This window comes from Oncorhynchus nerka, linkage group LG9b, assembly GCF_034236695.1.
Source record: "Oncorhynchus nerka isolate Pitt River linkage group LG9b, Oner_Uvic_2.0, whole genome shotgun sequence".
NCBI lineage: Eukaryota > Metazoa > Chordata > Actinopteri > Salmoniformes > Salmonidae > Oncorhynchus > Oncorhynchus nerka.
Window position 1 is genome coordinate 15,321,503 of NC_088424.1, and position 27,365 is coordinate 15,348,867.

Genomic DNA, 27,365 nt, shown 5'->3' on the forward strand with positions numbered 1-27,365 from the left:
GGGCCACCCGTGAGAGTAAATGTCATTACTTTTCATCATGTTTGTACACTGCAAGTTGACATTTCCCAAAAATATTTTTGCACATGACATATTTTAATATACAATTAATAACATTATTGTTTCAATATCATGTCAAAGTGGTAACTATCCAAACATTGGGACACATACTGTAGGTACTCGAGGAACTCAACTTGTGTACACCTCATTATGCTACAGAAGTGTCACTGCTCAACCTTAACATGTGTTGACAATACAACAGGACAGATTAACCAGGATGACATTTACTCTCACGGTTGGCCAAAAAGAAATATAGCAACTAAGCCACATGTCCAATCGTCTGATCTGACCTTTGGTTGTTGAGCTATGATCCACAACTAAGTGGCCCAACTGTCTGGGCCAAAAATAATCTAACGTGTCCACTATTTACCCAGCACTTGGTTGTTTTTAACCCATAATTTTTGTTTTGTGTACTTTACACATGCATGGATAAGTCCACATGTCCAATGTAGCCTCAGCTAATGTATTTTCTGTATTGCATTTAATCATTCAAAAATATGTTATATTGCGTAAAACGTCCCTAAAGACGAACTTGATCTAGGAATTTACCCCAGTAGACCAGACAAGTGAGTAAGGATGGCCTGGTGCCCCAGGGAACAGCTCACCAACCACCCAAGCCTAACTACCCATCATTAGGGGCTATTGCTGATCTCAGAACGGTTTTAGCGTCCTCATCGCCAAAACAAGGCCGTTTCTTGAGTCTGTGGCACACGTCACCAGAGGAATGAAGTCCGTTTCATTGGCCCGATCAACGGTTGGTTTGATGCAACATGCTGTGGGGAAGCTCCGTCGCAGTCACGAGCTCCGTGGTGTCCTCCAGCAGTCGGTGCCTCTCTCTTTCTCTCCCTCTCCCCCCTCTTTCTTTCTTTCTTTCTCTCTCTCTCTCTCTCTCTTTCGTTCTGACTCCCCGCCTCCTTCTCCTCATTCGACTGAGTGGCAGCGCCGGGAGAGCATCATTAACTTGAACTAGACTTGACGGTCTCCCTTACTGTCGTTTTACCGGGCTCTCCTCCGCTGAAAGCTGCCTCATGGGCTGTCATCGCCGGTAATACCATAAAGTGACGTTATTTTCCATTAATGTCACCTGTTGATTTTCTGGAATTTTGTAAATTCATGTTTTGGCTACTAATCATGTTTCTATTGCCTTTCCTCAGGTGACTGCACATTGTTAACGGAACTGTCTACGAGGAGGCGCAGATCATTTGTGTGAAATTGCTCCAGTGGTTGATTTATCTACACCGCGTCCAAAAAGGCCTGCAAGCTGCCCAGAGAAGAGACGGGACTGCTCTCCCCCTCCACACACACACACACACACACTCCCTCTCATTCCGTGCAGCACAGCGCAGAGACAGGACGCAGCGAACCAACCACGACAGTATAGCGAAGCCCAACGCAACTGAGAAGTTTTGACGAGCGCCTGTTATCGGGGCAGCGGGAGTGGATGTCTCCCGTTGTTTAGGACTTAACTCAATCACACGACACCCATCTCTCGGATTTGCACTTGGCCGTGTGGCTGTACTACTATATGATGGATTTCGCGGTGGTTATAGCTCTGGTGCTTTGCGCCCTGACGGTGCCGGGATTCGGGGATACCGGGAGCGGAAAAGCTCAGAGTTGTTCGGATATCCGACAGTTCTACAACGGCAATGGTTTTAGTCTGAAAGGAGTGCCCCAGTCGGAAATATCAGGTAGGTTAGCCAATCTCTGTCACTAAAATGATGCTTTGCGCACCGAATTGACTTTGTTTGTGTACGAAATATATGTAACGCCCCTGACCACCTGACCACCAGCAACTATGGATTCTTAACCGTTCTGAGAAATAGCTAACCTGGTAGTAAGTACCTGTCTGATAAAAATGATGTTCCAATAACAGAACCCCAAAAGTCCCATCCTCTGCAAATACACTAGGTTACTTAGGTTCACTCAGGTTTGCAGGTTCAATTGATAGTTATTGTGCCTCGGATTCCTTGTCACGCCCTTAGAAACGGTTGGCTATGTTCAGTAGTGTTATTAAGCGAGGATATGAATTGTCGTATATGGCAGTGGCACAAGTTAAACATGCGACATTTAAAACTATGTACATTAAATATTGTCCTTGACATTTTGTAGCCCACTGAAAATATTTCAGTGTGGCAGAACATTTCAGTTTCAAATTGAACCACACCTTGGATTAATATAAAGAGTAAGTCAACAAGCCCTCATTGACTTCCTATTGCAATCGGTGCCAGCAGTACTTCTTCTGATCTAGCCAGTATTGATCATGAATATCCTTCATCTTGCTGAGGAAAAAAAAATCTCTCTCGCTCGCTCTCTCGCTCTCTCTCTCTCTCTCTCGCTCTCTCTCTCTTTCTCTTCCCAGGAAACTCCCGCTAGCCAGACGATCACTTGACCACAAGCATAACCGCGCAAATATGATGATACACACACTAACCTCACACACTGACTGTGTGTGTATTGCACTGTGATGTCAGAGCTAGCTCTTTTCAAAGACACAGTCACAAGTCAGCATTCAGCACAGCTGATTATATGTGTGCCTTCCCAGGAATTCACCATGCATGGGCTGTCACAAATGGCACTTTATTCCCTATATAGTACACTACTTTTGACCAGAGTCCTATGGGTCCTGGTCAAAAGTAGTGCGCTATATATGGAGTAGGGTGCCATTTGGGACGTGACCATGGTGGTTAGTTACCACACTGTGCTGGCTCCGCAGTCCACACTCTAGCCACATTGAGAAAGCGATCACTAAATAATATACAGTAGGTTAAAGTCAGATACCATAGGGAGTAATACTTATATTCGATGCACTGGCCAACTATTTACAATTCAAAGACAATGTGCTTGCAATAATAGTGAATTGATAATTAACAACATGGGTGTTGTTAACCCCTGTCTATATCTCTTCCAAACACCGGCTTCGAGGGCATTATCACTTTTTTTACAACGGGTTACCATATTCAAATAATGATTAACATATTTTCATAAAAAAATGTTATGTTGATTAATTTATTCAAACTATTTCCTACTTCCACAAGATATAGTCCCGACACAAATCTAGGGTTGCTACCCAAGCCTGTATCTATGGAAGCGACCCAGTCGTTCAGTCTTTTTGTTCTGTATCTATGGAAGCGACCCAGTCGTTCAGTCTTTTTGTTCTGTATCTATGGAAGCGACCCAGTCGTTCAGTCTTTTTTCTGTTCTGTATCTATGTCTTTTGTTCTGTATCTAGCGACCCAGTCTTTTTGTTCTGTATCTATGTCTTTTCTTTTTGTTCTGTATCTATGGAAGCGACCCAGTCGTTCAGTCTTTTTGTTCTGTATCTATGGAAGCGACCCAGTCGTTCAGTCTTTTTGTTCTGTATCTATGGAAGCGACCCAGTCGTTCAGTCTTTTTGTTCTGTATCTATGGAAGCGACCCAGTCGTTCAGTCTTTTTGTTCTGTATCTATGGAAGTCGACCTGTATCTATGGAGCAGTCTGTTCAGTCTTTTCTTTTTTGTTCTGTATCTATGGAAGCGACCCAGTCGTTCAGTCTTTTTGTTCTGTATCTATGGACCCAGTCGACTTTTTGTTCCAGTCGTTCAGTCTTTTTGTTCTGTATCTATGGAAGCGACCCAGTCGTTCAGTCTTTTTGTTCTGTATCTATGGAAGCGACCCAGTCGTTCAGTCTTTTTGTTCTGTATCTATGGACTCGACCCAGTCGTTCAGTCTTTTTGTTCTGTATTTATGGAAGCGACCCAGTCGTTCAGTCTTTTTGTTCTGTATCTATGGAAGCGACCCAGTCGTTCAGTCTTTTTGTTCTGTATCTATGGAAGCGACCCAGTCGTTCAGTCTTTTTGTTCTGTATCAGTCGTTCAGTCTTTTTGTTCTGTATCTATGGAAGTCGTTCACCCAGTCGTTCAGTCTTTTTGTTCTGTATTTATGGAAGCTTTTTGTTCCAGTCGTTCAGTCTTTTTGTTCTGTATCTATGGAGTCTTTTTGTTCTGTATCTATGGACCCAGTCGTTCAGTCTTTTTGTTCTGTATCTATGGAGTCTTTTTGTTCTGTATCTATGGAAGCGACCCAGTCGTTCAGTCTTTTTGTTCTGTATCTATGGACTCGACCCAGTCGTTCAGTCTTTTTGTTCTGTATTTATGGAAGCGACCCAGTCGTTCAGTCTTTTTTCAGTCGATCAAGTTTATAAATTGCCTGGCTGGGCTGGTGAGACAGTGGATTGCGCAGTCAGATGGAACAGAGTAAACAGGCATTTTAACGTCATAGATTTAGCCGGTGGTAACTTGTGGAATAGACACCGGCTGGAATGTGCTTTTAACCAATCAGCATTCAGGATTAGATCCAAATTTAGGCTATTGGTACATATAGTATTCCATAGATACCGATACCCATAAGTTTACAGTAGTATTAGCATTATAGAGGTAATATTATGTACTTTCTTCCAATGCTAATATATTTTCAAGTACTTCTCTTCCTGAAAATATCTTTACCGCTATGCTCAATCCATAGTCTAATGCAAAAGTTTATCACTATGGGGCTGCGTTTCAAGCTCATAAAAGACACACCCTCCTCCACTTACCCTCGTTTTATGCCCTTGGGGGAATCCCCGCGGCCATCTTTGTCGTTGGACAAATGATTAGCCAAGCAAAGGAAGTTGGCAACGTAAACCCCTCAGCCCTCGTTTTTGATCGAGTTTGCGAGTGTAGAATTGTGTTCACTCCGGGGCCTGAAACTCCCCATAATTCAACTCGCGATGATTGTACATCCGCCAAGAAAAGTCTGCCAAAACTTAAAGCCAACGTTAATATGGAGAAGTCAACATACAATTGTAAGTAAAAACAAATGTAAATAAGTTAGAAATTGTGCTACTAATTACACGTGACGGCACAAACACGTATCATAAAATGAATGCTGTTTTTCTTTGGTTAGCTTTTGGAAACGTTAACTTGCTCACATAACTTTCCCTGACGTCACAATTATACATTGTCATTTTCAATTGACCTGATATAGTAGGATGGCTAACATTCACTGTCTGCGGATGCCTTTGTCTTCTAGCCAAAATATGCAACGCAATCATAATTGACTGTAGCGCATATAAGACACACACAGCAGTTCCATGATGACTGAAAACACAACCGCGGGATGAACGAGTGACACATTCCCGGGCACGAGCGGCCCGTTTTTTAAATGAATTCATTCTTCCCCCGCCCCTTGCCCTGCAAGTGTCAACTCGTCAGACGTCATGATACGTCCTCAGAATTCTCTACTTAATTTGAGGGCTGAGGGGAGAAGGTGTGTTTTTTTTCTAAGTGCTTGGAATGCAGCCACTATGTGATTGTGATTGCTTACAGGAGTCATGTGATGTGATAGATAAAATGGGATGGTGAAGTGATTGCAATGTTGCTGTGTTGACATGTGGAGAGAGATGTAATGTGGTGAACGTGTCAGCGGTCATGCATCATAAAGCCGGGAGGTCGCTGTGCTAATGGGACAGTCTTAATCAAGTTGATTAACCGTGTAAATCAATGGGCGGATTTAACACCAGTGACAACCCCTTTTTCTTTGAAATGTCTAATCCATAGGATGTCGAGAACAAATCTGTCTTGACAGTATGTGATTTATTTCTTATTTTTGGTGCTGTGGACTTTACTCTAGTCTGAGGTCAGAGAGAGAGAGAGAGAGAGATGAGATGAGAGAGAGAGAGAGCGAGATTGTGGGAGAGAGAATGAGGGAGAGAGGGGAGAGATGAGAGGAAGAGAAAGAAAGGAGGAGAGAAACTGCAAAAGAGTGGGCAAGGGAAGGAGAGAGAAACAAAGAGAAGAGTAGGAGTGAGAAAGACAAACAGAGAGAGAGAGAGAGAATGGGAGAGATAGTTTATATCAGTGCCCTCCATGCTAACACAAATAATGTCTTTCTCTGGCATATTAAACAGCTCAGTGAAGTAGTCTCCCAATTATGAGACACCTGAATGTTGCATCATGGCCATTCTTTCTTCCCAGGCAGGACAGTAAGACTGTGGGCTTGATCAGACTAATGTATTGTCTGAGGCTGGTTCAAGGTTGCACACCAAGTCCATCATTGTGATTCACTCTGGGAGAGAGAGGAGAAGGAGTGGTTCAAATCAAATCAAATGTATTTATAAAGCCCTTCTTACATCAGCTGATATCTCAAAGTGCTGAACAGAATCCCAGCCTAAACCCCCAAACAGCAACCAATGCAGGTGTAGAAGCACAGTGGCTAGGAAAAACTCCCTAGAAAGGCCAGAACCTAGGAAGAAACCTTCACACAGGACACCGGATAAGACAGGAGAAATACTCCAGATATAACAGACTGACCCTAGCCCCCCGACACATAAACTACTGCAGCATAAATACTGGAGGCTGAGACAGGAGGGGTCAAGAGACACTGTTGCCCCATCCTATGATACCCCTGGACAGGGCCAACCAGGCAGGATATAACCCCACCAACTTTGCCAAAGTACAGAGGCAGAGAATCCCAGTGGAGAGAGGGGAACCGGCCAGGCAGAGACAGCAAGGGCGGTTTGTTGCTCCAGTGCCTTTCCATTCACCTTCACACCCCTGGGCCAGACTACACTCAATCATATGACCCACTGAAGAGATGAGTCTTCAGTAAAGACTTAAAGATTGAGACCGAGTCTGGTTATAGGAGCTGGTGGCTGGGTCTCAATACTGTGATATGGACGCCTTTGCTTTTACTGTTTCTTGTTTGTCATCATTAGTACCTGGAGTTTTTCCTGGTCAGGTCATGGGGTAGGAACAGGGAAATCTCCTGTCCTTATTCTTTATCTCTGGTTGGTGAAGGGACTGGAATAGGTTTCCACCATGTTGCTTAGACCTGGCAGGTGTTGTCAGATCATTGATTGTGGAGTAAAGGACACAAGGAAAGGAGGGTAGTTAATACTATTCAGACACAGCCGCTCTCCTTCTCAGTTTTGATTGGAAGAGGCATCGTCAGATGACAGGATAGGCAGCATAGTCGTGAGCAGTGGGTTAGCAGATGTTTTGAGGAGTCCACTTTCCATTACGGACCTAGTAAAAACACTGAAATACACATGTAAGTAATACTGTAAATAATAATTACATATCAATAAATCCTACTTTAGTGTGTATTTCTAGTGTTACTAGCCTACTGTGTAAGATTTATGTCATGTAAAGTGCACATTATCATGCCTGATTATCATCACAGATGTTCACTGTGTTTACTGTGAGGGGAGGTAATGATTTTGTGTGGATCATTCCTCATCACACAGATACGCACACACACACACACACACACACACACACACACACACACACACACACACACACACACACACACACACACACCCTGTCCCTCTTTCTCATTACCCTCATGATGGCTTAACGATTGTTTTGTCTTTGAGAAGATGACATTATGACGTTTATCAAACTGATCGACGAAAATTAATGAGATTTCAGACCTTGATTCATCAAAGCTGTCATTGGGTGTCTGGTCTATTTTGTTTAGCCCTTAGTCACCTCTGGTGTTACTTGATGTAACCTTGTCTTTGTTGTTTTTATGCCATTCTTCAAGCACTTATGCCCTGACTATCACTAAACTAAAATGTTTGGAAGGCTAAATGCAATTGTCAGCTTTTCAGGATAGCGCCCCCTAGCCTTGGGAGAGGTGTGTGTGTGTGTGTGTGTGTGTGTGTGTGTGTGTGTGTGTGTGTGTGTGTGCGCATGCCTTTGTGAGCAACAAGATGTCATAGTTTCCCTATGAAATTCAACGTATTATGGAAGAATAGCTATTTTTGACGCATTAGTTCTGCATGGTTACAGGGTTAATTCCACATGTTTACAGGGTTAAAACAGAAACAACTTAAAAAGCTTAACAGTTTAGGTATTCTTTCCAAGTGGTTACGGTTAGAGCTATGGTTTGGGGAAGGCTTAACAGAATTGTTCAACTTCATATTCATCATCTCCGGCACCACCCCAACATCAATGTAAGGACAGACGCTGGGAGACAAGAAGCAAGTACAGGGAGTGAACATTTAATAAACAACGGACATGAAACAGAACACGGACAGAGTCTGGACAGGGGAAACAAAACGACAATAACGCTGACACGGGGATGAAACAGAGGAACAGACAGATATAGGGAAGGCATTCAAAACTTGAAGGAGTCCAGGTGAGTCCAATGAGCGCTGATGCGTGTAATGATGGTGACAGGTGTGTGTAATAATGGGCAACCTGGCTCCCTCGAGCGTCAGAGAGGGGGAGTGGGGGCAGGCGTGACAGTGCCCCCCCCCCGGGGTGCCGCGCTGCGTCCCACCTGGCAAGCCTGACGGGCCGGCCGAGGCATGGGCGCTGGACAAGCCGGCTGATGCGTAGAAGCCCGACGAGCCGGCTAAGGCGTGGGATCCTGACGAGCCGGCTGAGGCTTGGGAGCGTGACAAGCCGGCTGAGACATAATGTGGGGTGGGAGCCTGACAAGCCAGTTGAGGCGTAGGAGCCTGATGAGCCGGCAGAGGCGTGGGAGCCAGACGAGTCTGCAGAGGCATGACATGGGGTGGGAGCCTGCCGAGCCACCGAGGCAAGGAGACCTCTCGAGCAAGCTAAGGCATGGGAATCCCGATGAGCCAGCTGAGGCTGTTCAATCGGTGGTGGCACCCGGACCCGACGTCACCAACAAAATCAAACAAAAACTCCCTGGTGCTTCAAATTGTGGTGTCAGCATTCTGTAAGGACAGACGCTGGGAGACTAGAAGCAAGTACAGGGAGTGAACATTTAATAAACAACCGACATGAAGCAGAACACGGACAGTCTGGACAGGGGAAACAAAACGACAATATCACTGACACAGGAATGTAACAGAGGGACAGACAGATATAGGGAAGGCAATCAGAAGGAGTCCAGGTGAATCCAATGAGCGCTGATGCACGTAATGATGGTGAAAGGTGTGCGTAATGATTGGCAGCCTGGCGCCCTCGAGCGCCAGAGAGAGGGAGCGGGAGCAGGCGTGACTATCAACATATGTAAAAATGTCTTGTTTCTATGTTTTTTAGTAAAAAAAAGATAGAGAAAGATAACTGTTTCCAATGACATCATCAACCAATTTGTACAAAATCACAAGATGCACACTGATGATGTAATTGGAAACACATAGCTAGTTTCCCTTTAACCTTTTACTGCAGTGGGCTAAATTTAGGGTCACACAAGGTCAAACAAAAGTATAAACCTCCTCACAAGAAGACACCTGTACCATGTCAGATATAGAGTAGAACTGTATTATATTTTGAGTTTGCATCCCAGTATTACACTTTCTATACATGACAGAAGACTGAAATATAACAAAACCGTTTGACATAGAAACACCGGACTTTCGGAGGTAAAAAATAAATACATGTTTATTAATGATGAAATCCTGAAAAATATTATGAACATTCCATCCATGAGGTCCACTAGAGGGCACTTCTGGTCAAGGGCTACAACAAAATGATACAAAACGACGTGTTTGGTATCATCAATATTCATCGTATTTCCACGGCGTTCTAGAGCATTGTGAACTGCTGTAGTGCAGTGGAGTAAACAGCGCTCTCCGAGCATCATGAGTTCGTGCCCGAAGCAAGGCCTTTTTTGTTGTTGTAAGCGACTAGGAAGTCATATATTGACGTTCTTAGGACCTTTTCAAACGTCCGAAATCGCCGTCTATTTCCAGTGACCAGCCTGTCCGTGCGTGTTTGTGTATGCACGTGGCGTGTGTACGCGTATGCACGCTTGCGCAAGCTCGTGTGTGTGTGTGTGTCCGTGGTGTGAAGCATGAAGGAACAACACACACACTCCCAGTGGGCAGCTCAATTTCACCTCTTAGACTGGGGGCTAATGATATGCTAATAGTGTCTGTGTGTCTGCTGCCCTTACACACTGCACTCAGCCCAGAGGTTAAATACAGACATTTGGAACACTGCACACTGGCGCAACAATGAGGACCAGCTGACGACTCAAAACTAGTCAACTACAACATGCTATGAGGCAAATGCTATTAAGTATTGTAGCCTACGGATGTTGTAGAGCTTTTAAACTACTGTAAAATGTATTTTGAAGGAAGATTTCCTCAACTGACTCTCCCTTCTCTTTTGTGAGTGAAGATTGCTTACACTCTTTGACAAAAAAGGTGCTAAGTAGAGCCATGTAGGGGGAACTCTCTTGGTGCCAGATAGAACAAATGATTTACAATGTGTATTCACTAGATGACTGAAAGGGGGCTCTGTTCAGGTGTCACCGTCCACCATTATGTTACTCCTCATAAGGAACAGCCTCCATAGGAATTCATGGGAATTTACAGTATTTCAATGTAATGGTTCAAAAACACATGCATTTAAGTATGTTGTTGTTGTTGTGGGGACTGAAACATAAGAACTCTATATAAAACATTTTCCATTTTTATTGAGAAATTATGAGCATCTGTTTTGTGAATACAATACTATGTATTGTTTAAAAAAAAGTTTATTAAGTGTCTGTAAGGAAAAACAAAAAAACAAATTTATCTTCCCAAACCTGTAGCTATTGAAATGAAACCATGTAGCTTCGCTCTACACGACAAAGCAAACACAGTGTTGATTACTAGAATGTAAAGCTGGAGAAGTTTATGCATAATCCCATATTAACATGTTTTCAATACTGCTGACCTATTTAAGATCAATCTGATTTGAAGTTACTCCCCCATGAAGCCAGTAAAGTCTTGATCAATAAAGTACAATAAACCTAGGAACAGGTCCATTTTACATTCGCATAGTTTAGCAGACACTCTTATCCAGAGCGACTAGGGTTCAGTGCCTTCCTCAAGGGCACAGGCAGATCTTTCACCTAGTCAGGTCTGGGATTTGAACCGGCAACCTTTCAGTCACCGGCACCAACGCTCTTAATCGCTAGGCTACCTGCCACCGTCACACACGGACTGAAAAACACTGTTCACCGGGGCCCTTGTTGTATCGTGTCGCGTGGTACTTGGCTGGCTGCTAATGTTTTATACCACTGACTGTAACTCCTGAATCAACAGTAGAAATGTTACACAGATAATTCAACACTGGGTAAATCTGGGCCAATTTGTTGTCTACCATATAACACGCGGCTGGTTCAATCATACTCCCTCCTATTCTACCACTCTCACAGGCTTGAAATATCACAGAAAGCACGCTACAATAAAAAAAAGCTTATTCAGACTCAGAAGGGGTTGTTCTCTGTAGAACCCTTCACGCTTTCCAAAGAATCGCCAAAGAACACTTTCTTCCAAACAGGGTTCTTAGGATGTTAAAGGTTAAAGGTTAAAACAAACTTTACCTTACAAAGAGCCCTCGCCTTCCAAAAATGGCTCCTCAGATGAAAACAGAGTAAAACCCTATCCGTCTGCAAAGAACCCTTTTTCCCTAAGTGTACTTGATTTCAAGATAAGGATTAATGAGGACCATTTGAAGGTTAATGTTAGCATATGGCAATGTGTTCGGCTATAGACATCTGATAGATAGATGTGTGTTAGATAAAAGGACTTGTGCTATCTCACTGTCTGTCTGTTTTGTCTGTCTCACTGTCTGTCTAGCAATAAATCCTTCAGCAGTTCAAAGTCTGTGAGCTGGGAGTTGATGTGTGTGAACATGGGTGTTTGAGCATGTGTGTGTGTGTGTGTGTGTGTGTGTGTGTGTGTGTGTTTGAGCGTGTGTGAGCGTGCGTATTGTTGTCAGTCTCGTACTAAATCCTCAGTTGAAAGTCAGCATGCTGCTGTGCATTGGTGTGTGTGTGTGTGTGTGTTGAGACTGTCTGGTGGACGTGCAGGAGTTGTTAAAATGCTGGTGTCAATAGTCAAGTCTCTTGAAGCATTAAGCCGTGATGGTGTGCCGGGAGCATGAAACAGACCACTGTGTGTTTGATGTTCTCCAGAGGGGAACACAGGAGGTTGGGGAGCCCTGCTCTGCTTGGCCCTGTACCTTGGCCAGGCTCTGGCCTGGATATTGGGGAAGAGAAGACAGGAGGAAAAGAGAAGGGGGAAGAGGAAGAGGAGGTGGACGATCCTTGATTGGTCCAGCTCTATGTTCCACATTGGCGAAGAGAGAGGATAGGGGGAATAGATGAAGAGGAGGGATGAAGAAATGTTGTTTGGCATTGCTCTGGTGTTCTTTAACAAAATAAATAGGTTATGGAGGTGGTACATTTAATTTAATAAGTTGGTCAAGTTGTTTTTTAGTAGGTCATACCAAGGATTATTTAGCTAGTTGATTTGGAATTTGAAGACCCCTTAAGGTATCACAAAAATATATAAAACAAATATTGGGTTAAACATTGAATTTGGCATTACTGCTATTAGCCAATAGAAACACACTGAATAAGGGATTCACTACATAGGCAAAAAATAATCATCTAAAGGAAGTTTGTTCTGAAGTGTCCTATATCTGAGAGATACAGTGCATTCGGTAAGTATTCAGACCCCTTGCCTTTTCCCCACATTTTGTTACGTTACAGCTTTATGCTAAGGGTAAAAAAAAACAACCCTCATCAATCTACACACACAATACCCCATATGACAAATCAAAAAACAGGTTTTTAGAAATGCTTGCAAATGTATTAAGAATTGAAAACAGAAATACCTTATTTACATACGTTTTCAGACCCTTTGCTATGAGACTCGCAATTGATCTCCATTGATCAACCTTGAGATGTTGATCCAACTTGATTGGAGTCCACCTGTGATAAATTCAGTTGATTGGACTTGATTTGGAAAGGCACACACCTGTCTATATAAGGTCCCACAGTGACAGTGGATGTCAGAGCAAAAACCAAGCCAGGATGTCGAAGGAATTGTCCATAGAGCTCCGCGACAAGATTTAGTTGAGGCACAGATCTCGGGAAGGGTACCCAAGCATTTATGCAGCATTGAAGGTCCCCAAGAACACAATGGCCTCCACCATTCTTAAATGGAAGAAGTTTGGAACCACCAAGACTCTTCCGAGAGCTGGCCGCCCGGCCAAACTGAATCGGGGGTGAAGGGCCTTGGTCAGGGAGGTGACCAAGAACCCAATGGTCACTCTGACAGAGCTCTAGAGTTCCTCTGTGGAGATGGGAGAACCTTCCAGAAGGACAACCATCTCTGCAGCACTCAGCCAATAAGGCCTTTATAGTGGAGTGGACAGACGGAAGCCCCTCCTTAGTAAAAGGCACATGACAGCCCGCTTGAAGTTTGCCAAAAGGCACCTAAAGGACTTTCAGACCATGAGAAACAAGATTATTTGGTCTGTTGAAACCAAGATTGAACTCGTAGGCCTGAATGCCAAGCGTCACGGCTGGAGGAAACCTGGCAGCAGCCCTACGGTGAAGCATGGTGGGGGCAGCATCATGCTGTGTGGATGTTTTTCAGCGGCAGTGACTCCGGGGATGAGTCAGGATCGAGGGAAATATGAACTGAGCAAAGTACAGAAAGATCCTTGTTGAAAATCTTCTCCAGAACACTCAGGACCTCAGACTGGGGCGAAGGTTGCCCTTCCAACAGGACAATGACCCTAAGCACACAGCCAAGTCAATGTAAGAGTGGCTTTGGGACAAGTCTCTGAATGTCCTTGAGTGGCCCAGCCAGAGCCCGGACTTGAACCCGATCGAACATCTCTGGAGAGACCTGAAAATAGTGACGCTCCCCATCCAATCTGACAGAACTTGAGAGGATCTGCAGAGAAGAATGGGAAAAACTCCCCAAATACAGGTGTAGCCAAGCTTGTAGCGTCATACCCCAGAAAACTCAAGGCTTTAATCACTGCCAAAGGTGCTTTAACAAAGTACTGAGTAATGGGTCTGAATACTTGATATTTAATTTTAACATTTTTAATAAATTAGCAAAAATGTCTAAAAACTAGTTTTTGCTACGTCATTATGGGGTATTGTGTATAGATTGACTCAAGAAAAGAACGAAACAATTTTAGAATAAGGCTATAACAAAAATGTAGAAAAAGTCAAGGGGCCTGAATACTTTCCAAAGGCACCGTATAAGAAAGATCAAGAAACTATTTATATATTTTTTGACATGTATTTATCCCCTTATATTAAGCACTAAACTATCTCCATTTATACTTCCATTAATTTCTTTAACCGGTCTTTTGAGGCTTCTGGGCATCCTAGAGCAAAATGAAGGACACCATCGTGTAGGCCAAACGCTACAGATGTTTTGTGAGAAGACCGATTTTTTCGGGTGGTCTGACAAACACCCCTCTAGCTACCTTTCACCGCAGATGCGGAAGGGCGATACCGGCGGATGCGGTGGATTGAGACGCAGCCCATGCAACAACATAAAAAAACAGATATCTAGAGCTTAAACAGACAGAGCTTGCTGGGGATTTGTTATTATGTTAATTAGATTCCCACAGGCCGTGGAAATGGTAGGCTAAAGGTTAACTGACAAGTGGCCTGTGCAAAGCTGGACACCTCAAGGTCTGCTACTGTTCTCCTCTATTGGTTTTCTCTTCTATTCTCCTTCAATCTCATTGGCCCCTGTTGTTCTTCAGATGTGAGAGGGGGAGTTCACCGATACAGTTATGCCCCCCCTAGATGCAGACACACACACACACACCACTCACACACACACACACACACACACACACACACACACACACACACACACACAAAGCACAGAACAGCCCCCTGCAAGGTCACAGCAGTTCAGAGGAGAGCTGCCCAGCATGTCTCACTTTGTGTGTGTGTGTGTGTGTGTGTGTGTTTGTGGTTGGGTATCAGCGTGTTTGTATGTGTGTCAGTGACTGTGCCAGGGTGTGTGACTGTGACTGCATGTGTGTGTGTCTGCGGGGGTGGCAATGTGTCTCAGCTTTTTTCTTCAGAGGAATGGGTTCTGTCAAACGCAGAATTGTAACCCCTCATTACAGCAAGAGGGCTTGTGTCAACCCTGCTCCTCTCTGGCAAAGGGTTTGTGTGTGTGTGTGTGTGTGTGTGTGTGTGTGTGTGTGTGTGTGTGGTTTGCTTTAACAAGGATAATAAAACAAAGAAAATGTAGACAAGTGGGGACATTTCACCGGTCCCCACAAGGGAAAAGGCTTTTTAGGTTTCGGGGGTTAGGATTAGAGTTAGAATTAGGTTTAGGGGTTAGGTTTAGGATTAGGAGTTAGGGTTAGTTTTAGGGTTAGGATTAGGGTGAGGCAACCTTCAGGGGCTGACATTTTCCATAAAGTTGAGATGTGGGGGAAGCAGTAACTAGGTTCCAGGCAGGTTTAGCTTGCCTTGGCTCTCTCTCTCTCTCTCTCCCTCTGTTGCCCTAGAGAGTGCCTTGGCTCTCTCTCTCTCTCTCTCTCTCTCTCTCTCTCTCCCTCTTGGCTCTCCTCTCTCTCTTGCCCCCTCTGTTGCCCTAGAGAGTGCATTGGCTCTCTCTCTCTCTCTCTCTCTCTCTCTCTCTCTCTCTCTGTTGCCCTGCCCTAGAGAGTGCATTGGCTCTCTCTCTCTCTCTCTCTCTCTCTCTCTCTCCCTATGTTGCCCTGGAGAGTGCATTGGCTCTCTCTCTCTCTCTCTCTCTCTCTCTCTCTCTCTCTCTCTCTCTCTCTGTTGCCCTAGAGAGTGCCTTGGCTCTCTCTCTCGATCTCTCTCTCTCTCTCTCTCCCTTTGTTGCCTCCTTGGCTCTCTCTCTCTCTCTCTCTCTCCCCTCTGTTGCCCTGGAGAGTCCTCTCTCTCTCTCTCTCTCTCTCTGTTGCCCTTGCCTTGGCTCTCTCTCTCTCTCTCTCGATCTCTCTCTCTCTCTCTCTCCCTCTGTTGCCTTGCCCTAGAGAGTGCCCTGGAGAGTGCATTGGCTCTCTCTCTCTCTCTCTCCCTCTCCTCTCCGCATTGGCTCTCTCCCCTCTCTTCACTGTGCTGCTCTCTCTCTCTCTCTCCTCTGTTGCCTTGCCCTAGAGAGTGCTCTCTCTCTCTCTCTCTTTCTCTCTGTCTGTTCTGCTCTCTCACCTTCTCTCCATTCCCCCATTCCCTCTCTCATACAGACTGAAGAAATTGAATCAGATCCTAGGTAATTGTTCTGGGGACAATAATGTTGCCAGTGTGATTGATGATCTATCCTCTCTTTTTTGATTTTCTTCTACCTGGCTACATGCAGGTCTGTATTGAACACTTTATGTTGTAGCTACCTGAATGAAAACGGGGCTAGATTGTGTGTAAATAAGACTATGTGCCATATTCACGTAGTGTCTCAGAGTAAGAGTCCTGATCTCGGATCAGTTTCTCGTTTCAGATTGATAAGATCACACATGGACAGCGGGGACGTGATCCTAGATCAGGACTCCTACTTTACCCCTGATTCCATAGTCTAGACAGAGCTTGTATACAAACTGTTCTATTATGTAGATTGCATGTAGAACTCGACAGATTACATCATACATGCCCGCACGCACAGACACACACAGAGCATATGTTTTACTATCCTTGTGGGGACCTACAATGTATTTCCATTCAAAATTCCATTCAAATTTTTTTTTTTTTTTTTAACAAGTGTTGTGTTCGAGATGACCTAAAGCGAGACCGGTTCAAGAATAAGACCGGAGCAAATCGAGTCCGATTCAAGACTAAGACCGGGGGGTGGTAAATCTAGTTAGCTAAGTCAGTCATTGGCTAGGCCATCAATAAGCTAGATAAAGGCATCTGCCATTTGACTGAATTAGGGCAACATTTTGGAGTGACAGTGGAATCAACCAATCACATTTTGACTTAATGGGTGGGACCGTTTTTACAAAAACCTAGCAGAGCTGGTTAGAGCTGGTTAGACTGTTTACATGTTATCTAGAACGTTCTTGACTAACTGTAACTTTTTTTTCCTACGTTTACTGACACTGGTCATATTCAGCGGGTGTTGCCTGTTTGTAAATTCATCAGTTATTCTGAGTAACCTCAGTGACCACAGTGAATTTGCGAACATAAGAGATATGCTAACTGGATAGCAGTCGTTCAAGATCTTGCCAGCTAGCTAACCAAATGACACCTGCATCTCTAGCTGTGTATAGTTACCGAAAAACGATATGAGGGGAAAAAGTCACCCACTCCTTCAATGGCACCTTCCTAGCAGATAGCTGGGTATGGTCTAATGTTCCCAAACGGCCCACCCAGCAAAGGAAAGGCACCCTGTGCGAAAAATACAATGTTTTACTATAGTTTTTATGAGGTGTCTTATAGATTTTTCAGATGATTTTCACATCATACTTTTGTCAATGGAATAAAGACAAAATATGTTATGATCTAAGTCCACAACCATGCTTAACCCACATCTATCTGATCGAGGGGCCTGTGTCCACCCAGGCCCATCCATGTCTACGCCCCTGATGCAAATGGTGACAATTGCGCATCACAAATAGCCAACACTTCGGGATATAAACTTTTCAAATGTTAAATTGGTTTGCATTTACTGGTAGATATCATAAGTTGAAACGTCTTTCCTACCCTACCGGCTGCTGATGTCATAATTCTGTGAGCTGCTCCATGCCAAAACCAGCTGAGAGCTGCTCACTCTTGCTGCCTGCTGATGATTTTCCACTGAAACTAGGCGGTGTGAAACTAGGTGAATATGTTTCACATGCTTTGTGTTTGTGTAGGCTACTTTGTGCATGATTTCTCTATTGTACGACGTAATTGATAAGTCGTACATCTCCACTACACTACTTTGATACGCATCAGTAGGGATTAACAAGTGAGTATACGCAATGCCCACTGAAAATAAAGTGGGTACACGGTTTATACCTGCATATACCTTCCTCTACACCACTGACCCTTTGTGTTTCACAATAAGTGCACTCTCCTACATGAGACCTGTCACACACTCAAGGCCTCTAGGTTGGCCACTGCAGCAAACATGTCTATAATAGATAGAAAGGCTGTTAAGATATTCATGTTTCAAGAAAGGTGTGTATATATTTGGGCCGGAGAAGCAGTTTTATGCAGAGACATAATGGAAGCTTATAATTGAGTTTTTTCTTCGCTGGTCACGAGAAGCAATTATGAGGCTTCACTGTCTGAGACTGAGTCAAGACCCAGTACAAATGTATCCGACTAACCTCTAACCATAATAATAATCTTAACCCCTAAACCTAACCATAAACCTAACCCTAGTTCTAACCCTAACACTGATTCTAACCCCTAAACCTAACCCTAGTTCTAACCCTAACACTGATTCTAACACTGATTCTAACCCCTAAGCCATAAAATAGCCTTTGTCCTCATGGGGACCTGGGAAATGTTCCGAGGGAGAATTTTCCTTATTTTACTATCCTTGTCGGGACTTTTGGGGATTTCCAGTACCCATGAGGATAGTAATACACACATACACACACACACACACACACACACACACACACACGGCCATCATTAGAGGAGTTGTAAAGTGCAGACTCTCTCCGTTCCTAACCACTACTGCCCCCTCCTCTCTAAGACGACCCACGTCATTCCCTCAGTGTACTCTCTTTATTTAGTGTTGGTGTGTATGCCAAGCAGCTCTCCTCATTTTATTGAGTGCAGCCACTGTGATCCACCTCCCCCCCCCCCCCTTATGGTCAGTTTAATCAAATACCTTCACTGTACATCAAGTGTTGATGAATATTGTAGTTGTGTGTGTTCAATTAAATTACCAGGTGGCTATTGTAGACGAGAATAGATGATTTACCTGGCTAAAAGTTTTTTATTTTTTAAATCATTTGCAGGATGAAATCTCTTGAGATGCACCATCTCGTTTTCAAGAGTTTCCAAATGAAAAGCAAACAAACAATACCTAGTAACAAAAATAATATGACAATATGATGCTAAAAGAGTAAATGAATAAAGAAATGTGGGTCTCCAGGGGCAGGATTTAAGAACCTGGGTATAGTATACTGGAGGGCATGTGTTCCTGCTGTGTGATGGATGAGAGGAACAGGTTCGGACAGACAAACCCTCTGGCACAGGAACATACAGACATATAGTACAGAACTAGTGCATATAGACCTGTCTGAATGGACATCATTTATGTCTTCAAATGGACATTTCAAGAGATGTTCTTTCATGTGTCAGTTACAACTTTTTTTTGACACCGGAGGTCATTCTATTTTAATCTTTGCCTTTCACTTTCTGTCTCTCTTCAAACAGTCTCTCCTTAAAGGCCCAATGCAGCAATTTCTTTGTGTCACTATCAAATCATTTCTGAGTAACAATTAAGTACCTTACTGTAATAGATTTCCATTCAAATGTTTTTTTTTTTGCAAAAAACTATTTCTCAAGCAGGGATTTTGCTAGGACTGTCTGGGAGTGGTCTGATTGGGGAGGGGGAAACTGAAAACCAGTTATCAAATCAAATGTATTTATTTATTTAGCTGATATCTCAAAGTGCTGTACAGAAACCCAGCCTAAAACCCCAAACAGCAAGCAATGCAGGTGTAGAAGCACCAAAACCTAGAGAGGAACCAGGGTATGAGGGATGGCCAGTCCTCTTCTGGCTGTGCCGGGTGGATTTTCATAACAAAACATGGCCAAGATGTTCAAATGTTCATAAATGACCAGCATGATAAAATAATAATAATCACAGTAGTTGTCGAGGGTGCAGCAAGCCAGGAGTAAATGTCAGTTGGCTTTTCATAGCCGATCATTAAGAGTATCTCTACCGCTCCTGCTGTCTCTAGAGAGTTTAAAAGAGCAGGTCTGGGACAGGTAGCACGTCCGGTGAACAGGTCGGGGTTCAACAGCCGCAGGCAGAACAGTTGAAACTGGAGCAGCAGCACGGCCAGGTGGACTGGGGACAGCAAGGAGTCATCATGCCAGGTAGTCCTGAGGCATGGTCCTAGGGCTCAGGTCCTCCGAGAGAGAGAAAGAAAGAGAGAATTAGAGAGAACATACTTAAATTCACACAGGACACCGGATAAGACAGGAGAAGTACTCCAGATATAACAAACTGACCCTAGCCCCCCGACACATAAACTACTGCAGCATAAACTACTGCAGCATAAATACTGGAGGCTGAGACAGGAGGGGTCAGAGAGGTTTGGAAATCTCTTTGTTATTGTTTTATTAACCAATTTACCGCATGGTGATGTCACCTGGGAAAGCGTAAACTCCCACCCATGCTAACCTGCTGATTAGAAGGGCCTGTGTAGATTGTATTTTTAATCAGCCACTATCAGGAAATATCACTGATCAAATGTTGTCACACTATTAACATGCTACTTATAACAGTTGTTGTAGGATATGTTACGAAACACAGGAGAAACTGAATTTTGACTGCACTGGGCCTTTAACCAGTCATGCATTAGGGGGTGCTATTAAAATTTTGGGATGAAAAACGTTCCCGTTTTAAACAAGATATTTTGTCACGAAAAGATGCTTGACTATGCATATAATTGACAGCTTTGGAAAGAAAACACTCTGACGTTTCCAAATCTGCAAAGATATTATCTGAGAGTGCCACAGAACTGATGCTACAGGCGAAACCAAGATGAAATTCAAACAGGAAATGCCCCAGATTTTGAATGCGCTTTGTTTTCCGATGTCTCCTTATATGGCTGTGAATGCGCAAGGAATGGGCCTACACTTTCTGTCGTTTCCCCCAAGGTGTCTGCAGCATTGTGACGTATTTGTAGGCATATCATTGGAAGATTGACCATAAGAGACTACATTTACCAGGTGTCCGCTTGGTGTCCCCCGTCGAAATTATTGCGTAATCTCCAGCTGCATGCATTTTCCCATGTGGTTTAGAGGAGAAACCAAACTTCCACGAATGACATATCATCGAATAGATATGTGAAAAACACCTTGAGGATTGATTCTAAATAACGTTTGCCATGTTTCTGTCGATATTATGGAGTTAATTTGGAAAAAAGTTTGACGTTATAATGACTGAATTTTCGGGGGGTTTTCTTAGCCAAACGTGATGAACAAAACGGAGCGGTTTCTCCTACACAAATAATATTTTTGGAAAAACTGAACATTTGCTATCTAACTGAGAGTCTCCTCATTGAAAACATCTGAAGTTCTTCAAAGGTAAATTATTTTATTTTAATGCATTTCTTGTTTTTGTGAAAATGTTGCCTGCTGAATGCTAGGCTTAATGCTATGCTAGCTATCAATACTCTTACACAAATGCTTGTTTAGCTATGGTTGAAAAGCATATTTTGAAAATCTGAGATGACAGTGTTGTTAACAAAAGGCTAAGCTTGAGAGCCAATATATTTATTTAATTTCATTTGCGATTTTCATGAATAGTTAACGTTGTGTTATGCTAATGAGCTTGAGGCTATACTTAAGATCCCGGATACGGGATTGCTCGTCGCAACAGGTTAACATATATCCAAAGTGTGGATCTGGGTCTTGGAACCCAATGTATAATTCTGGTATGGATAGTCTAATTCTGGTATGGATGGTCACAGGGTTGTAGACATTATTCAGGATACAGAGAAAGACAGATAGCTGACGGCATGCCTTCAAAAGCACTAAAAGGGTCCTCTCCCCTTTCCCCACTCCACTTCCCTAAGTAAGAGGCGAGCATTGATCTAATGAACGTGAAATGCAACAAGCTCTCACAGTCTCACGTCAGAATTAGACTTAGATTCCGAAGTTGTTCCAAACGTCAAATTTCAACGTTTTTACGGTCAGGTTTAGGCAATAACTCTGAATTGTTAAGGTTACGTTTAACTTTAGGCATTGACTCCCAAATCTTAAGGTTAGGCATTAACCACAAATGGTTAAGGTAAGGGTTAACGTTTGGGACAGGCTTAAAACAAAAATCTCAAAAACAACTTTCTATCACTTTTTTCCAACACAACCTTTTTGCCCCAGATGCCAAGCCACCATCCGCGTCCACAACATCCTAGCAAAACAGAAACCTAGTTGAAGGTAACAGCGCTCACTGTTGCCCCTAGTGGCTGATTTCCACGTCACCTCCCGACGTCCTCAGACATGGATGGACGTCTAATACACGGGTGACCTGGCTGGCAAATGACAATGACTTATTCAGTGTTCATACAGTATCTTCTACTGTAACGCAGGGCATCTCAGCCTCTCTCTCTCTCTCCCAACCTCCCTCCCTCCCAGTTCATCTCAATTTTCATCTCATCTCCCCCCTGCAGAATTGTCTCTCATAAATATTTGAGAGAACTCAGGCTTTGTGCACAGCTGGGTGGCCTGTGTGTTTTTGGTATCAGTGCGTGTGTGTTCGATGTGAATGTGTTGATTTCTACTTTCTTAATTTCTATGCCTGTGTGTACATGCAATATGTTTGTAATATACCATGTGACTGTAGTGTGCATCTCTGTGCCACGTCACAGGTATGTACGCAGTATATATGCCATTGGCATGGTGTTAGAGCATCTAGGGAATGTGTGTGTGAGCGCGCCATTTGTGTGCAGTCGTGCGTCTTGTTGTGTTGCCAGCTCTGGATCGGGAGTAGCTGCTATATGTCGCTCAGCCAACCCTGCCCAATATGTGTATGTCTTAGAGGCCTAGGCTTTACTAAGAGCCTGTCTCTGTAAATCTTTGATGCTCTCGCTGCCTCCTCCCGAGACACATGGAGTGAGGGAGGAAGGTAGAGAGAGGGAGTGAGGAAGGTAGAGAGAGGGAGTGAGGAAGGTAGAGAGAGGGATGGAGGAAGGTAGAGAGAGGGATGGAGGAAGGTAGAGAGAGGGATGGAGGAAGGTAGAGAGAGGGATGGAGGAAGAGAACGAGTTGCGGCTCTGGCTCATGGTTTGGAGACAGCCTTTCACTACCAAGCTTTCTTTGGGTCCTTCTCTTTATCACCCTCTTCTCTCTGTGTCCCTCCCTCCACCCCTCTCTCCCTCTCTCTGAATTTTTAATCTCCACTCGCTCTTATCTTTCACATAATCCCTCCAGTTTTATCTTTCTCTCTTTCGCCAATTGTTCTTTTCTCTTACATTCTGTCCATCCCTCCTTTCTCAATCCTCCTTACCCTAGAGAGTACTGTATATCTCCCTTATAGCCCTCTCTCTCTCTCACCCTATCCTAATGATATTCCCTTTCTGTCTGCTTTTCTCTGATCCAGGATGAAATACTATTCTAGTTCTCTGACTATTCTGTGGGGCTATCTTAACTCTGAACTGTGTATGTGAAAGTGTGTGTGCGTGCACATACCTGTGTGTGTAAATCTTATTTCATCTCCTCTTCTCCCTCGGACTATAAACCAGTGCAGTCCTTTTCACCCTCGTCCCAACAACCCAACCCAACACCCCAACCCCCCAACCCAACACCCCAACCCAACACTCCAACCCAACACCCCATCCCAACCCCCCATCCCAACACCCCAACCCAACCCAACACCCCAATCCAACACCCCAACCCAACCCAACACCCCAACCCAATCCAACACCCCAACACCCCAACCCAACCCAACACAACACCCCAATCCAACACCCCACCCGACAGCCCATCCCAACAACCCAGGCCTGAGGACATCACTCAGATAAATTGAAATCCAGAGCTGTGCTAGAGGCAGAGAATAGAAAGATGAAAGGGCCTGCTGGTCTCACTGTCTGACGGCTGCACTGATGGATGGCTGGGTCTAGAAGGTCTTGGCATACTACTGAGATTTACTGGCGACTTTGCTGTAGGACTACTGTACTGTACTGTTTGGAGGTACCCGACCATACAGGCCTGCAGGCTCAGTGGCTAGGTTGGTTGAGAATTACAGTTTGGATGAGTAATAGATGTCTCCATTACTCTATCTCTCTATATGGGGTGGCAGGTAGCCTAGTGGTTAGAGCGTTGGGCCAGTAACCGAAAGGTTGCTAGATTGAATTCCCGAGCTGACAAGGTAAAAATCTGACGTTCTGCCCCCGAGCAAGGCAGTTAACTCCACTGTTCCTAGGACGTCATTGTAAATAAGAATTTGTTCTTAACTGACTTGCCTTGTTAATAAAGGTAAAAATATATATATACAGTTGAAGTCGGAAGTTTACATACACTTAGGTTGGAGTCATTAAAACTCATTTTTCAACCACTCCACAGATTTCTTGTTAACAAACTATAGTTTTGGCAAGTCGGTTAGGACATCTACTTTGTGCATGACACAAGTCATTTTTCCACCAATTGTTTACAGACAGATTATTTCACTTATAATTCACTGTATTACAATTCCAGTGGGTCAGAAGTTTACATCCACTAAGTTGACTGTGCCTTTTAAACAGCTGGAAAATTCAAGAAAATTCTGATAGGCTAATTGAAATCATTTGAGTCAATGTACCTGTGGATGTATTTCAAGGCCTACCTTCAAACTCAGTGCCTCTTTGCTTGACATCATGGGAAAATCAAAAGAAATCAGCCAAGATTTCAGATTTAGTTTTTGACCTCCACAAGTCTGGTTCATCCTTGGGAGCAATTTCCAAACACTTGAAGGTACCACGTTCATCTGTATAAACAATCGTACGCAAGTATAAACACCATGGGACCACGCAGCCTTCATACCTCTCAGGAAGGAGATGCGTTCTGTCTCCTAGAGATGAACCTACTTTGGTGCAAAAAGTGCACATCAATCACAGAACAACAGCAAAGGACCTTGTGAAGATGCTGGAGGAAACCGGTACATAGGTATCTATATCCACAGTAAAAGAGTCCTATATCGACATAACCTGAAAGGCTGCTCACAAGGAAGAAACCACTGCTCCAAAACCACCATAAAAAAGCCAGACTAAGGTTTTCAACTGCACATCAAATCAAATATATTTATATAGCCCTTCGTACATCAGCTGATATCTCAAAGTGCTGCACAGAAACCCAGCCTAAAACCCCAAACAGCAAGCAATGCAGGTGTAGAAGCACGGTGGCTAGGAAAAACTCCCTAGAAAGGCCAAAACCTAGGAAGAAACCTAGAGAGGAACCCGGCTATGTGGGGTGGCCAGTCCTCTTCTGGCTCTGCCGGGTGGAGATTATAACAGAACATGGCCAAGATGTTCAAATGTTCATAAATGACCAGCATGGTCCAATAATAATAAGGCAGAATAGTTTAAACTGGAGCGACAGCATGGCCAGGTGGACTGGGGACATCAAGGAGTCATCATGTCAGGCATGGGGACAAAAATCATACTTTTTGGAGAAATGTCCTCTGGTCTGATGAAACAAAAATATAACTGTTTGGCCATAATGACCATCGTTATGTTTGGACGAAAAAGGGGGAGGCTTGTAATCTGAAGGACACCATCCCAACCGTGAAGCACGGGGGTGGCAGCATCATGTCGTGGGGGTGCTTTGCTGCAGGAGGGACTGGTGCACTTCACAAAATAGATGGCATCATGAATTAGGAAAATTATGTGGATATATTGAAGCAACATCTCAAGACATCAGTCACCAAGTTAAAGCTTGGTCGCAAATGGGTTTTCCAAATGGACAATGACGCCAAGCATACTTCCAAAGTTGTGGCAAAATGGCTTAAGGCAACAAAGTCAAGGTATTGGAGTGGCCATCACAAAGCCCTGACCTCAATCCTATAGAACATTTGTGGGCAGAACTGAAAAATCTTGTGTGAGCAAGTAGGCCTACAAACCTGACTCAGTTACACCAGTTCTGTCAGGAGGAATGGGCCAATTTAAAGGCAATGCTACCAAATACTAATTGAGTGTATGTAAACTTCTGACCCACTGGGAATGTGATGAAAGAAATAAAAGCTGAAATAAATCATTCTCTCTATTCTTATTCTGACATTTCACATTCTTAAAATAAAGTGGTGATCCTATCTGACCTAAGACAGGGCATTTTTATTAGAATTAAATGTCAGGAATTGTGAAAAGTTTAAATGTATTTGGCTAAGGAGTACTATGTACTATTTGGCTATGTACATTTCCGACTTCAACTGTGGGCCAAACTGTGGGCCAAATACCAGCAACAGTGTGTGAAAACCGTGTGAAGACTTACAGAAAACATTTGACCTCTGTCATTGCCAACAAAGGGTATATAAACAAAGTATTGAGATAAACTTTTGTTATTGACCAAATACTTATTTTCCACACTAATTTGTAAATAAATTAATTAAAAATCCTACAATGTGATTTTCTGTTTTTTTCTCTCTCTCATTTTGTCTGTCATAGTTGAAGTGTACCTATGATGAAAATTACAGGCCTCTCATCATTTTAAGTGGGAGAACTTGCACAATTGCTGGCTAACTAAATACTTTTTTGCCCCACTGTATATATATAGTATATATACAGTATACATCTGTCCCTGTCTTTCACTTCTCTCCTTGTCTTTCTACTCACCCCACCCCCCTGTTCTTATCAAAAGTTTAAGGAGGTTTCTGTTCACCAACGGCTGATACCTCTACCCTTTCAAATCCCTCTCTCTCTCCTGTTCTATTTCTCTCTCTCTCCCTCTCTTGCTCTCGCTCTCGCTCTTCATCTCTCTCGCTCAGTCTCCCTCTCCCTTGGCTTTGTTCACTTGATTAAGCCCAGCTGTCACCCTCATCCGAAACCGTTCTTGTTGCATTGTTACATAAATTAGCTGTGGTTCTCAGGCTCCTAGCTAGCACTGTTGATTCGGCCTGACGTCACTCTCCCTTGTTTATGCATTTGACACACAGCTCATTTGCTTTCCACTGCACTTCGTCTCGGGCCAGCCAGTGTGTGAGTGTGTGTGTGTGTGTGCATGCGTGCGTGTGTGTGGATGTGTCTAACTGTGTTGTGTGGCGTACACCAGCCATTAAACTCAAGTCAATCATGTCCTCCTTCTCCAAACACGTCTCTTCCCTCCATTGCTTCTCCCAGAGTTGATTATTATCTTTCATATTTTGACAGGCCAATAAAATCAAACCCTGACTAAAGGATTGGTCTGGGTGGGTAGGAATAGATTTGGCTGGCGCTTCTGCTGCTGCTGTGTTTTGCCTTCTCAAATCTTCCAGGCAGGTTAGTGTATGTGTTTGTGCGTGTGCGATAGATAGATAGAGCGAGGGAGAGTGTTTATGCCCCCTGTGTGTGTGTAAAAAGTGTCTCGGAGTGTGTGTCTGTCTTTAGGGTGCCAATGCCTACAAGAAGACATCACAGTTTGACCAATTTGACTTCCGATTCCGACGTTTGTCCGTTGCTATCGCCTACGCCTCGCGGCTGGCTAAGTTTAGGTTTAAGTTAAGGGTTAAAGTTTTGGATAAAAAATAATTAAACAAGGGCCTATTGCTGGCTTAGGCCCACCCGACACCGCTGTACAAAACGCCCAAATCTACTTGATGGTAATAGCGCTCACTGCTGCCCCTAGTGGAGGAGTTGAAGGCATCTCTCAATGTCCTGGACGGACGTCGAATTTTGAAGTTGATCTTGTGCGACCTGGTTGGCCAATGCAGTGTGTGTGCATGTGCGTGAGTGCATTG

General features: G+C 43.8%; 1 protein-coding gene across 1 annotated transcript in view; it reads left to right on the forward strand.

Annotated features, from left to right (window-relative positions):
* Positions 1–962: 962 nt before the first annotated feature.
* Positions 963–27,365, forward strand: part of LOC115114338 (glypican-1-like) — a 112,846-nt gene continuing 86,443 nt past the window's right edge. The window contains exons 1-2 of the mRNA XM_065013370.1: positions 963–1,102; positions 1,212–1,745. Coding sequence (XP_064869442.1) covers positions 1,583–1,745 — 163 coding nt within the window. The 5' untranslated portion in view covers positions 963–1,102; positions 1,212–1,582. The remainder of the gene's footprint in view (positions 1,103–1,211; positions 1,746–27,365) is intronic.